Raw genomic sequence first — 13,469 nt, forward strand, 5'->3', positions numbered from 1 at the left:
TGGCCCATTATTATGCACATTTATTTAGAATATGCCATTTGAGGACCATTATGATAAACAAGGTTGTATGTAAGAAGACAAAATGCATTTTATAATGACTTAGAAAGAAATGTGTTTCTGTGATTTTATATGGCTTGTGGAACTGCGATTAAAGACCATCCGTAAATCAGACAAGATCCTTAAACGCAGGAGCTGACGCAAATAAAAATGTAAAAGTTACTTGTGTCTCTGGTTCTGCTCTCTGTCCTTGTGCGATGTTAACCTTTGAGGGATGTGTATGGGATGCACTCCCCATGGTAGAACTATGAGGAATTCTGCGCTTCTGCTGACAACACTTTTCTTCTTCTCCCTGGCAGTCTATATGTTTTTATGGGCTCAGAAATGGCAATGTTGTATCTTACAAGTGGTAGGATTGTAATGCTTCGGAAAATACTTTTTATATCCATGTTATGATGTCATAACTTCATGTGCCTAGTAATGCAATTAGCTGCAGAGAGCAAAAGAAGCTTAAAGAGGTTGCTGGTTACAATTTGCACTCTGGTATCACAGGTCAAATAATGGTTATACCACCTCCATGCCTGGCTTGGCCATCTAGCACACTGGACAAATGCCCGGAGGGCCGCTGGGCATTAAGGCCCCATATTTACCTGCGCCTCCAGGGCCACATGGTGCATGAGGATAAAAATGTAACGTACTACTGTGTGTATGCCGGTGGTCGCTGGCCTTAAAGTGCCAGAGCTACTTAGCCATCCCTAGTCCATCCATGACCAACTGTGACCCCATTGTTCTATCACTCTATGTATAAATGAATACTAGCTGGTGAATGAACTCAAATAACAATGTTATTACTAAGCTGTAGTAATTCCTCTCCTTGACCTTTAGAACATCATTAGTTTGATTCACTTCCCAGCAGCTAAGAAGAATAGATTGTGTGCAAATATGGGCAAAATGAAACATTATTATTCAGGGAACTACAATTAAATTTAATTTTATTAGGCCTCTAGTCACTAAAGTCAAATTTTCACTTCCAAGCAAGTAATTGTCTCTTGAAAATTCCAATTATAATCCAATTATAAAATCAGGTATTCATTAACAGAATAGTTGCAGATATTTTTTTTTTATTTTTTTTTTTAAATTACATTTTCCTATAGGTCTTTACACTGTGAAACTCATCGAGCCAATAGGAAAAAAAAAAAAATTGAACCCAATTCAATATGTGACCACAGGACACATATAGGATGTTACATATATATATATATATATATATATATATATATATATATATATATATATATATATATATATATATATATATATATATATATATATATACATATATTCTCTTTTTCGGACCATTCTCTGTAAACCCTAGAGATGGTTGTACGTGAAAATCCCAGTAGATCAGCAGTTTCTGACCAGCCCGTCTGGCACCAACAACCATGCCCCGTTCAAAGTCACTTAAATCCCCTTTCTTCCCCATTCAGACACTCAGTTTGAACTTCAGCAAGTTGTCTTGACCACGTCGACATGCCTAAATGCATTGAGTTGCTGCCATGTGATTGGCTAATTAGCTATTTGTGTTAACAAGCAATTGAACAGGTGTACCTAATAAAGTGGCCAGTGAGTGTATATTTACATATGAAACTACATGTTAAGGTCTAATAAACTCTTGACTGAAAGCAACTGAAATAATAACAGGATAAGGCAGGGGGCTCGGGCATGTTGAATCCTGCCTTTTCCTGACTGAATGGTTCCACGGGCATCGCCTGAGACTTCAGACCATTAGAGCAAATCTGAGAAAATCAGAGCGGCATCTGTGTGACTAACTAGTATGATAAAACATTAGCCAGAAATAGTCCATAAACTATCTGAGACATCCAATGCCTGCTGCTGGAAGTTGTGATTCATCTGATGTTTGGTTTTGGCAACTAGTGGTCCATCCAGATAATGTTGGATTACGGTTGTGTGGCTGAAACCCAACAAAAACTGGATGTTGCTGGGTAAACCATTGCTAGAGCCTGTGGTACATTATATGACCAAAAGTATGTGGACACCAGACCATCACACCTATATAAGCTTTTTGGACATCCCATTCCAAACCCGTTGGCATTAATATGGAGTTGCTTCCCTCCTTTGCAGCTATAACGGCTTCCACTCTTCTGTGAAGGCTTTCCACAAGATTTCGGAGAGTTTCTGTGGGAATTTGTGCCCATTCAGCCAAAAGTGCATTTGTGAGGTCAGGCACTGATGTTGGATGAGAAGACCTAGCTCACAATTAGAAGGTCAAGGCTCTGTTCAGTAGTTCCTCTGACTTCACAGGAGGCTCCTCAATGTGTTTATTAGTTCTTTCATGTTTACTTTGAGTTTTCTTTTAATAACTGACCAAAAAGTGAAATATTATTTTATATCCAACAGTTGCAAATCATTGCTGCAAACCTATAAACTTCCTGATGACTGCTGAACAATAACTGCTTTCAATGCCCATTGTTACAAAAGAACAGAATGTTTGTTCTGTTGATGGCATGAAAGATGAAAAAAAAATTATTGTGCCAAAGTGTTTAACGTGCAAGTAGACTTGAAGATAAAGTTATTTTTCCAGTTCCCTTTAATCTCAAGAGCTCGAGTAGCAATGCCATTATGAGCAGTGGCAGTCGACACCGCCTTACATCCGTTGAAGTATATCTCTGTTGATAAACTTGCTTTTTTAGAAAATCCGGCAAATTTAAATAAATACGGCTTCTATGAGATCACTTTTACCATCTAGAATTTTGATGGGACTGCTTAATTTGTGCCTGCAGTCATATGATACAAAAAGAGGGCACTGATAGGTTGTAATTATGTGTTGCCCTAGTAACAAAGAACAAGAAATCCAGCCTGATTGGTTCCTTAAGGCCTGCTAAATTACCGTATTTGCTCGATTATAAGACGACCCTGATTATAAGACGACCCCCCAAAATCTGAATATTAACTTACGAAAAAAAGAAAAAGCCTGAATATAAGACGACCCTGTAGGAAAAAAGTTTTACCAGTAAATGTTAGTTCATGTAAACTATGTGAACAATTGTTTGTTAATAAAAGCTATGATTGAGAAAAATAGTTTGTTTTTATTTCCTTTTTTTTTCAACCTGCCCCCCCAGTTATGCACATCTGCCCCCAGGCTTGCCACTCTGCCCCAGAAATGCCTTATACCCCATATATGCCGCTGTGCCCCATGATATGCCTTTTAACCCTCTAACGGGCTGCGTGCGTAGAGCTCCACACGCAGCCCAGACTAAGCACCGGGGACTCAGAAGCACCGGTAAGTGTGGGGGGGGGGTTAACGACCCTGATTATAAGACGAGGGGTATTTTTCTGAGCATTACGGTAACTACGGTAATTTGTAGTGAACAGATGTGGGAAAAACACATTGTTAAAAGGGACAAAATGGGTAAACAGCATAGTTGACATTTAAATCTCTGTACTGTGTTTCTGGTATCTGGTCAATATTGAACTAAAGGTTTATTTGATATGAATTAATTCTACCATGACAATTCCTTGTGTTTGCTATTGCAGTAATCTTACGGCTACAGAAGCGGCACTTTGCTCCTTTCATCTCAATGCTTAACCTGAAGTTATCTATTGCAATAACTAATTTGTGCAACAGAAGCATTATTACTCCTGATGGAACATGACAAGTGCTTACGAATCCAAACCAACCGAATAACGTAGAGATGAGTTATCTCAAAAAGTATTTTGTGACTTGATTACAAATGAGTGGATTTGCTAATCCGGGAATTTGCAGAAGAGTTTAATATTTCTAGGTTGAGTTCTGTTTCCTAACTTTGGGGGTGCACTCACTAAACTGGGGGTTTGGAGAAGAGATGCATATGATAGCTGAGGTCCCTAAATGTGTGGTGTCCCCGTGAAGGAGATTTTGGTCTCCTCGCACTTGATATACTTATCGCCGGTCGGCTCTAATGCAATGCTTTGTTGGCAGGGGCCTTTTTATGGGAGAACGTTCCTGCCATTGATGGGGTGGGAAGCTGCAGCTGCCCATTTTTTGGATCAATGCATATTGAAGTATTTACAAAGTAATTTGATAGGCATTGTTTGTTTAGTGGGCTGCATGGGACAGCAGAGTGTCAACCCCCCCCAGATATCACAATGCTATATAAAGGGGTAAGTTCAGACCTCGATGCGGGAGAAGCTAGCTCGGGGCTGTCTTTTATAAAACATAGTGATAATAGGTAAGCTGAAATGGTCAATTTTCCTGCACACTACCAGGTTAGAGAAGATGAGATCTCGGAGGTCCCCATCGCTTTACATTTTTTTTTCTAAGTTGGCATAATAAAAAAAGTATCAACGTTGACTACAGACTCCATTTCTGTTGGGATAATATGACTTATATCCATTTTCTTACCCATATTAGTGAACGCACACTTATTCGCATTGGCGTGGATAGGCAGAAGTAAGTATTCAATAACTTGGTAACAACTGGAGAGTTGAACATTTCAACTCTTTAAGTTCCCTATGCATTATAAAGTATCATTATTATCACTTATTTAAAGGGCCATCGTATTCCACAGTGCTGAAAGTCTTACAAATGGTCACACTTCACATAGATCATCGGATGTAAATAACTATGAATTCATATCGCTGTATGCATTAGTGTAGGTCTGACCAAAGTAATACAGCAGTGCCAGTGTTTCAGTAGTCGCTGAAGCTATGAGTAATACATTGATTCTTTGTACGTTTGGAAACATTCGGACTGTCCGTGCAGAAGGCTTCGGGATGTGTGATTGGAATGTTAGTCATATGCTTGACTGATTACCTTGTGATAGAGAAGAGGGTGGGTGGTTTCCTACAAACCTAAAATAGATAATAACCTAATTCTTTACAATGTTTCATAATGGAAGGTGGCGGACATCAAGGACAGTAAACGGTGTTGCTAAAAGGCGTTCTGTAAAAACTATAGAGAGTAAAATGTTTGCATGCTGATAAAACACACCTTTCAGCTTACCCCTAATCGCACCTTAAATAGCAGTTTTTTCAGTAACTGGGTACATTGTTACATACAACGCCTCAGCTTTGGAGGCCCCAGTAACATATTACATCCCTACACTTAGCACATGTAGCAAGTATATCCTATCGTACGAGGAATATAGTTTAGTTTGAATCAACAGAATAATATTTGGATCAAAGATTTTAAAGTCATGGTCAGCATTTGCAAAAACATCTTCTTACCATTCAATGCAACAATCTTGTTGGCCTATCCTGTGGCCACTGTCTTTTTGTCCCATTATTAATTCACCCCATTGAAGCCTTTCACTTCTATTCAATGAATTGTACAAACAGAGCAAGATATCATCACAAAACCTATGAGCACTATATGTTCTTGGAGCTCTACATCTCCAATCCCATCCTTCCCTCTTCAGGGCAGACATTTACTACACTGGGAACCCTCAGTCATAGGAGCTATGCAGCATATGACTCCCGAACCGGACTCACAGACCTCACTCTCCTGCTTTACCAGCAGCTGGTTGTTCCACCTAAATGCATGACAGGCTTCCTCCCTTTTAGCTGCTCTTGCTCTTAAAGTCCTGATTTGACTCTGAGATCTGTGGCTTGCCCACCTATTCAGTAGAGAGTACTTATGGGTCTATTGACTTGAGCTATGGGTAACTCACACCTTAACACATCTTGTAACAAATCACCAAGCGTCTTAAATATTCACAAACACTTGATCTGTACCCTTGTTTACTTGGGTAAGGGTCTTCACAAAGCAGCATTGGCTTGGGGGTCATCTGGCCATGACTGTTCTCGCACTAAATAATGTTTAATCACTATAGTAGTAACATTCATTGCTGTATTGTAATGAGACAGATAACACGTATTTGTGAAAAAGTTTAAGCAAAGTTGTGATCTGGGGGCTATACAAGTTTGAAGTTCTAGGGATTGATGAGCGGATGAGTGCGACCTGCTGGACAGGAGAATCAATCTGAACAACTGAACATATCTAGAAGGATTTCTACTCAGGAACAAGGGAAATCACCCTCAGTGCCAAGACTGAATACAATTACAGAGCAAAGTAAAATGCCAGAGAAATTAATAGGAACACAATTTTTTTCCAATTGCTAACATCTCACAAGGCACTCATATAAATGTAGGATTAACGAACAAATACTGCTGGTGCATTTCCAGACATTATTTGGTTGAAACCTCTCCAGATGCATGCAAATAGTTAAATAAAATTAAAATGTTAAAGATAAATGCTCCTGGAGAGTAAAGGAGCTTTACAAAAGAAAAATACCTAAAGCAGAAGTCCTCTCTGTAGCCTTATGTTCGGGGCTACTGATTGGCTGTTTGAAGCAGCCAATCATTGGCAGAAAAGAACTCCAATTGAAATCAATCAATACTTTCTGTGCATGTCGATCGGGCTCTCGTCTGTCCTCTGTTGGGGGTGTTTGTAGAGCTGGAGCTGACTGGCGGTCAGTACACTTCTCATGCACGGCAAGAAGCTGGGTGTGGGGAAAGCGGCATTTTCTAGGGGCGCACAGCAAAAATTTACAGGGACTTCAGCTGTCGTATGCATTGACGTACATATGATGGCTTGAGTGTTACATTAATACATGAGTTTTGTATTAAATAGCCCACTGATATAATTTCGAACAGACATACAAAACGTATGAGACTTGCCTTTTCAAATTCAGTTGCTATGTTGGAGAAAGCAAGCAATTAGGGTGGTGGAGAGACACAGATAGCACACGTACATATAACATATACATATAACCCTGTGCTATGTTTAACGCGATGTAGAAGTGATATGTAAATGAAGGAGCCCATGTAACAGTGAGACCTTGTGTCCCTAAGTAGAATTGATATAAAATCACAGAGCCCTGTAGAAGACCCATTTTTGTCTATGGGCCGCTGTGCATGTAAACTTGAATTTATAATATGTCTTGATTTTGTAGCATTCTGGACATTATCTTTTTTTTCTTTGTACATTTGTGGGCTGCTGCAAGTCACTCTACTCGGCCGTGCACCTCCACTAACTATTTTGTAAAATTAATATTGCTTAACTATCATTACTTTATTATGAAAGGCTTCTGTCTTTGTTGCTGTCGTGAAAGGCGATGCCACACGTACAGCCGCTGAAGTCTCGAGAATTTGTAACGCTGAGCAGCTGCACTTAGTGTTGGTGGTCCAGCTGTGACATGGTGGTCTTGGCTTTATGGGGGGCGCATGGAGCATAATCTGGGCTTCACAATACCCAGATGCCAGTTCGACGGATGATCAGGAACTGCATACTGGTGTCTTGGCATGTAAACCAGCTCTACAGAGCCGAGACATCTGCTCGGTGGGGTCACGAGACGTAATGCCATGTAACCGTGCGCTAGCGTCACAGCTCCTGGAATTCATGGCTCCTGTGTGTGTGTGTGGAGGGAATTTGCCATGCCCAAAGGCCACATGCGCCCCCAATGTATTTGCCCTTTGGGACTAGGTTGCATACATGATTGGAATACACGTGGGTTATAAATATATTTCAGTGCATAGTCGTTTTAACTTCATCTTTCATCTTACTGACGATACGAGATCCCAGCGTTTAACACACAATCAAAATGCATTAAAGCCGCTGTATTGAAATCTTAGTTGACAAGCTTTAGTATTAAATTGCGTGAAAGGGAATACAGTTCTAATTCTTTCAAAGTACAGCTTCGGCAAACAAGAATATTTATTCAGTCAATATGGCAAAATTCCCATAGACTTTCAGGCTGTGTGCGAAGTTAATCAGGAGTAACAGGGAAACATAGCGCTTGACAGCAGATAAAAGCCGGTAAACCCATGTAGTCTGCCCGTTTTCTACCTGCCGTGAAAGCTCAGACCTTGCCCTTGTGTGTACAGGAGAGGGCTTTGCCCTTCTGATGCTTCAATCCCTTCGCTGTTATTAACCTTTACCACTCCTGCTGGAACGCCATTTCACTTATCCACCACCCACATTACATCTAAGCCTCTGATGTTCTGGGTTAAGGCTAAGACCTCTTCCAATCTCTTCTTCTCGGTCGGCCCTTCGTTTTAGAAGCAGTGTATCAGCGCAAAAAGCTCAGTATGTGTGCAGTTAAAAAATAAAAAGTGCACCTCCCGGTCCATTTTAAGGAATTGTTGCCGATGGCAAATGCTTCGAATAAAGAAGAGATAGTTGTGCCTGAGAACGTGATATCAAATGTATGACCTAACAGATGAGGAAACTCTATGAAGTCACATGCGTAACACAATGCATTGCTTGACGCCAACAGCTCATAATACATTTAGATTCGGTAAGTCTGTGATATCTTCTGGAGGACCGGTGCTCATACAGCAAGATATCACATGTGTATTAATTATGTATTACACCAATCAGTATGTAATAATAAAGTTAGAGGGCATGTAGACAAATAAACCTGTTCCTCCATGCATTCATTTGGTTATTTTGAAATGCTCGTTACAGGAATATTTTTTATTAGCTGCAGAATTAAAAAGAAAAGTTTATAATCCGTATTTATGATTTCATCCGGAGTGCACAAGTCCATTAAAAACTTTACGCAATGGACTTTATTTACGAGGAGTAACCTAGATCCCAAAGTCTGGTGGGGGTGGGGCGGTGGTATCATCCTAAATTGTGCTAAAAAATCCGCTTTTTGTCGTCTGCTGAAAATATGCTAATTATACATGTGAGGTGGGACTACACCTGTCCCTCGATTGCTTCCAATCTGTCGCAGGGCGTCAGAGCCAGACACGGTGGCTTTTTTTGTCTTGCAACATCAGCAGATAAATTCCAAAAAGGCAGAACGTGGAAGACAGCAGATCCCACGGCTGTCACTCAGAGCCGGTTCTCTGGTGGTCTGAATACATCGCTAAATGTTTCCATTCTCCTTCTTGCGGTGCAAGCAGAACCAAATATATATATTGTACCGCAACGAAAACAAGACACAATGCGTACTGAACCCATTGCCTGCTTCAGAGCGACTCTCAAATCTGTATGTAGGACAGGAATCCAATATGTTTGCATCGTATAAAACAATGAACGCGGTCCCGGTGCTGCTGAAATTAAAAAGAAACAATCGATAAAATAACGTATAGTTATTATAAGCGAAGTTCATTGCCGGCACAGCATACACTACAAATGTCAGCGTTCGTTTGTAATTCAATTCCTCGTTGGCGTTTGGATATGTCTTTACTTTTTTCTTTCCTCTTTCTCTGGGATCCTTAAAACTTGGAGCCAATGTTCTCGATAGAGGAAGGTGGGGGATAGGGCAGCAGAGATGAAGAGGAAGGTGGGGAGACAGGGCAGCAGAGATGAAGAGGAAGGTGGGGGATAGGGCAGCAGAGATGAAGAGGAAGGTGGGGGATAGGGCAGCAGAGATGAAGAGGAAGGTGGGGCGACAGGGCAGCAGAGATGAAGAGGAAGGTGGGGGATAGGGCAGCAGAGATGAAGAGGAAGGTGGGGCGACAGGGCAGCAGAGATGAAGAGGAAGGTGGGGGATAGGGCAGCAGAGATGAAGAGGAAGATGGGGAGACAGAGCAGTAGAGATGAAGAGGAAGGTGGGGAGACAGGGCAGTAGAGATGGAGAGGAAGGTGGAGGGCAGTTGACTTTGGACGCTCACACTACAATAAAGACAGAATAGTGTAATATCGTCTAAACGCAGCCATTTCATGTTAGGATTGGAAGCTATGACTTTTCTGGGAAACTCTCTTTTTAGTGAATGGACCCCGATGCTTGTTTCCAGCATACGGGATGCCGCTGAGACACCTGTAAGGGGGCCGAGATCCTGCCTGTTACTCCGGCTGCCGTCGCATATACCGTTTGTTTGCTGCTTCTAGTTTGAATGCAGGGACTGTACATGCAAATTTGGGAGTGCTGGCTGCTATGAACAATACAGGTTTGCACCAAAACACCCACTGTGTATAGTAAATTGACACAGATGCCTAGATGCGGGACCGGGCGAATACTACAACTGGCCCGAACAAGCCAGTACTGGCGGCAGCTATGCCCACATACTGGATGAAATGCACAATGCCGTGCGTTACACCTCGCCTGCCCAGAATGCCCAAATACAATTATTTTGACCTATAGGCCGGTCGCCTGGCAACTGTAACATGTGACGGTTGATAAGAACCGCTTGGCTGTCTACTCTGCCCATTTCCCTGACGCAGAGATGGAGTCCTTAATCGGTTGGTCAGCTATTAGTCTCAATATAGCTTGCATTGATTTTAAAGCTCTCTCCCTGTATTAGGCTCTACCACTTCAACTAGGAGGCTGTTCCATTTATTCACGACTCTCTCGGTAAAGTAAAGCTTCCTTACATCACGTGGAAAGCTCTGACCCTCTGGTTTTACATTATGGCCTCCTGTAATTTAAATGCCTTGAATAGCTATAAATAACCCTGGTGTGTCTGAGAGCCCCATGCCGGGGTGTTGCCATCACACCTGCCCCAACCTGCCCCCGCCAGCGTGCTGTCACCCCGGGCTCGGCGTTACCGCCTTTTCTTGTTGACAGCTTTGGGTCTTGCAAAAGACCTCCTTCACGCTCGTGGCCCCTCCCATATCGTGGCTTATGGTACCCGCCGCTCCTACTGAACAGGAGGTTATGACAGGCTATACCATTTGCTCTGGGGGGGGGGGGGTTGGTGGTAAGTGTAATGTGACAGCTGGGGTACAGGCTGGCATTGGGGTGTAGCTGGCACAGGGTAGCCCTCTGCGGAGGCTGCAGACAGGGCACGGCCGTCCGGGGGGAGGGGCGCCATGCTGACAGGGGCGGGGACAGGCAGCTTGCAAAACTTTTCAGCAAGTTCCCTGAGAGAGTTTGGCTGAGAAGGGAACGCGGACTGGGCTAACGCCATGGACTACCTGACCAGTATCACCGGTAGGGGTGGCCGGGTGCTACGGGGTACCGCCAACCGCCTGTGGTTCGGCCTGCGTGAGGTGCACTTCCACGACTATTTGAAGGAAGGTACCGGGAGGGAAACGCCACCGGACAGCCCCGAGGACCCCCACTTTCAACCCTCAGGTGGGTGAGAGGGGCTTGTAAGCTCCATCACTAGCCTAAGTGCGTGACACTCCGGAATGCAAAGAGTTAAAAAGGCGATATAGTCAGACAGCCTCCGGTATTTCAACTTTTGGGTACCGCAACTCCCACAATGCATGGCCAACCAAGAGTGTGACAGACCCTGCCTCCTCACGGGGATCGTGGGAGATGGAGTGCTGCCTGGCTGAAACCCATGTGCATTAGTGATCATGGCTGGCCAAGCGTCGTGGGAGTTGTAGTCCCCAGCAGATGGGATGTCAGAGGCAGCACTGCTTCCCTGTTTAAAGTCCTGCCTGAGCTTTAATTTAACCCTGTGTTGGGAAGAGTGGCCGTGTTGGATGGCTGTGCGCAGCCCCCACCATATGGACTGTTAGAGGTTGTTTGTGCTACAGTTTGACTCTCTGCTCAGCCTGAACTGTATCTCTTTCGTAGGACGTCCAATATGTTCATAATTCCAAGATTCTAAAAGTATCTTATTTAATGCATAAAATGGTGTCGCTGCAGCTGTACGGTCACGGGATTTTGTGCTGCCTCAGATACACTATCCCGGTGATCAGAAGATTACAACTCTCACGACGCACAGCCAGCCGCAGGGACATGCCTTTACGTTTAGCGTACTGGCCGTTGGAGTGCTACGGATGATGTGGTCTCGTGATGCGTCGTGTATACGGCCTGGGAGTTGGCTGTCAGTGATGGGATTAGTAGATCAGATGTGCCTTTCTGAGTCATGTAACCTTATGATCAAATTTCACTTCAAGTCAGGAAGTTCTTGATTTTGTTTAAAATACAAACAGATCTATTAGGAACCCAAAACAACGCAATGGAACGCGATGCCTGGCAATAGTGTTTGGGGTCAACGTCACACAAACACACTGAACGGTGAGATTAACTTCCTTAAACTGCTTTCCTGGGTGCCGGATCCGGTTTAGAGTCATATCTGCTTGATGGGGTAACAAAACCAAATACTGGGCCGGGTTCTACTAAATGCAAAAACTGCGCTTGGATCCACTGGATCTCCTTGATCTCATAGCTGTGAGCGTTCCAGGTGCGTAGAAGTGCTGCAGCGAGTCCAAAGCTTAAATATGGTTGGGGGGTGTTTTTGCACTAAATGTACACTGATGGGTGAAGTGGCTTTAGGACAGTATGGTTGAATTATACATTATGCAGGGCCAGCACAGCGAATAGTGACCCAGCGGCGCTAAAGCCACGACTCTCCGGCCGGCTCTCCATTTAGTGAATAAATGCTTCTGCTGTTTCCTAGCGGACTTGAACAGCTGTGTAATGAAACGCACGGGATAATCAATGAATATGAGGAGGCCTCTGTGTATCCAAAGGGTGCGCAATTCGGTCCTCGGGGGAGGTGCAAAACGCGTCACACGGTCTCTTGTTTTGTGCAGCTGGCGTGATACTCATTTTTTTTTTCTCCCATTTATTTTTTATTTATTTTTTTGCAGAATTTTGGATATATATTTTTTTCTATACCATATTTTTATATATATGGGATCAAGCATCCGAATAAAACATTTTTTTATATTATATGTTTATTTGATTACTTCTGTCTTCATGGAGTGCCAATGTTTTCTTGGATTAGGATGCTTGGGGAGGGGGCGCAGATTACATCGGCAAACAATACCGTCTGCGTGGTTTTCCTGCGTGCTTGTTACCGATGCCTCTTTTAGCCGAGTTTGCTGACCTCTTGGCAGTCGGGGCTCATATAGAGTGTCCTTCATGATCCTCGGAGGCTGTGAATGTGGCTTGACCCCTAGTGGACCATCGCCATATATATTGTGCATAAAGAGCTGCGTACAACGCCTGATAAGTTTAACCGTTTATGCTTTGAGCATTTTTTACCCCATTTCCATTCCCATCCAGTCTTATCTTTTATAGAAGAATATAGCTGAGGAGGAGGAGGATCTGCTGCGGTATGTGGAGTAACCAGATGGCTCTGTGTGATCAGGAAGAGATCCCATCACAATGAGGTGTCTGTCTCCTAAAAAGTGTGTTTTTAATATAACGTTTATAAAACGCGTCACTGCAGATTGCCTGCCAGCAGATGCCTTTGCAATAACATTATTTTAATGTTCAATTCCGTTCTGTCTATAAAAAAAAAAAAAAAAAAATGGGTTTTCCTGTCCGCGCTCTAAGAAGACAAAGCTTGCGCTATCGATACAAATGTAAAAGTGACTGAAATGACTCTGGTCGGCAGGAAATGTGACAACATCCTCGTTGTGGGGAAATAAAGGTTTGCGAGGCTAAGGAGTGACGATGCTGCAAGCGAGCTGACTTTTATTAAAGCAAGGGTTAGAGCCGTAGCTAGTTCCTTTTTTTGCGCCTGATGCGAGAACAGTAAATTGTTAATAATTAATATTACAACTGTAGAGAATAATAATAAAAAATGGTAAAACTAATTTATTATTCACGTCTTGC

General features: G+C 42.9%; 1 protein-coding gene across 3 annotated transcripts in view; it reads left to right on the plus strand.

The window, feature by feature from the left end:
- OXR1 (oxidation resistance 1) overlaps positions 1-13,469 on the plus strand; it is a 137,994-nt gene that overhangs the window by 91,116 nt on the left and 33,409 nt on the right. The window contains exon 1 of one of the 3 annotated variants that reach the window (XM_053465961.1): positions 10,798-11,024. The exons of the other annotated variants lie outside the window; for them this stretch is intronic. Within the exon in view, the coding sequence (XP_053321936.1) occupies positions 10,856-11,024 (169 nt within the window). The 5' untranslated portion in view covers positions 10,798-10,855. Of the gene's footprint in view, positions 1-10,797; positions 11,025-13,469 lie in introns of those variants that run through there. 3 annotated transcript variants of the gene reach the window in all.

Source organism: Spea bombifrons, chromosome 5, assembly GCF_027358695.1.
Source record: "Spea bombifrons isolate aSpeBom1 chromosome 5, aSpeBom1.2.pri, whole genome shotgun sequence".
NCBI lineage: Eukaryota > Metazoa > Chordata > Amphibia > Anura > Pelobatidae > Spea > Spea bombifrons.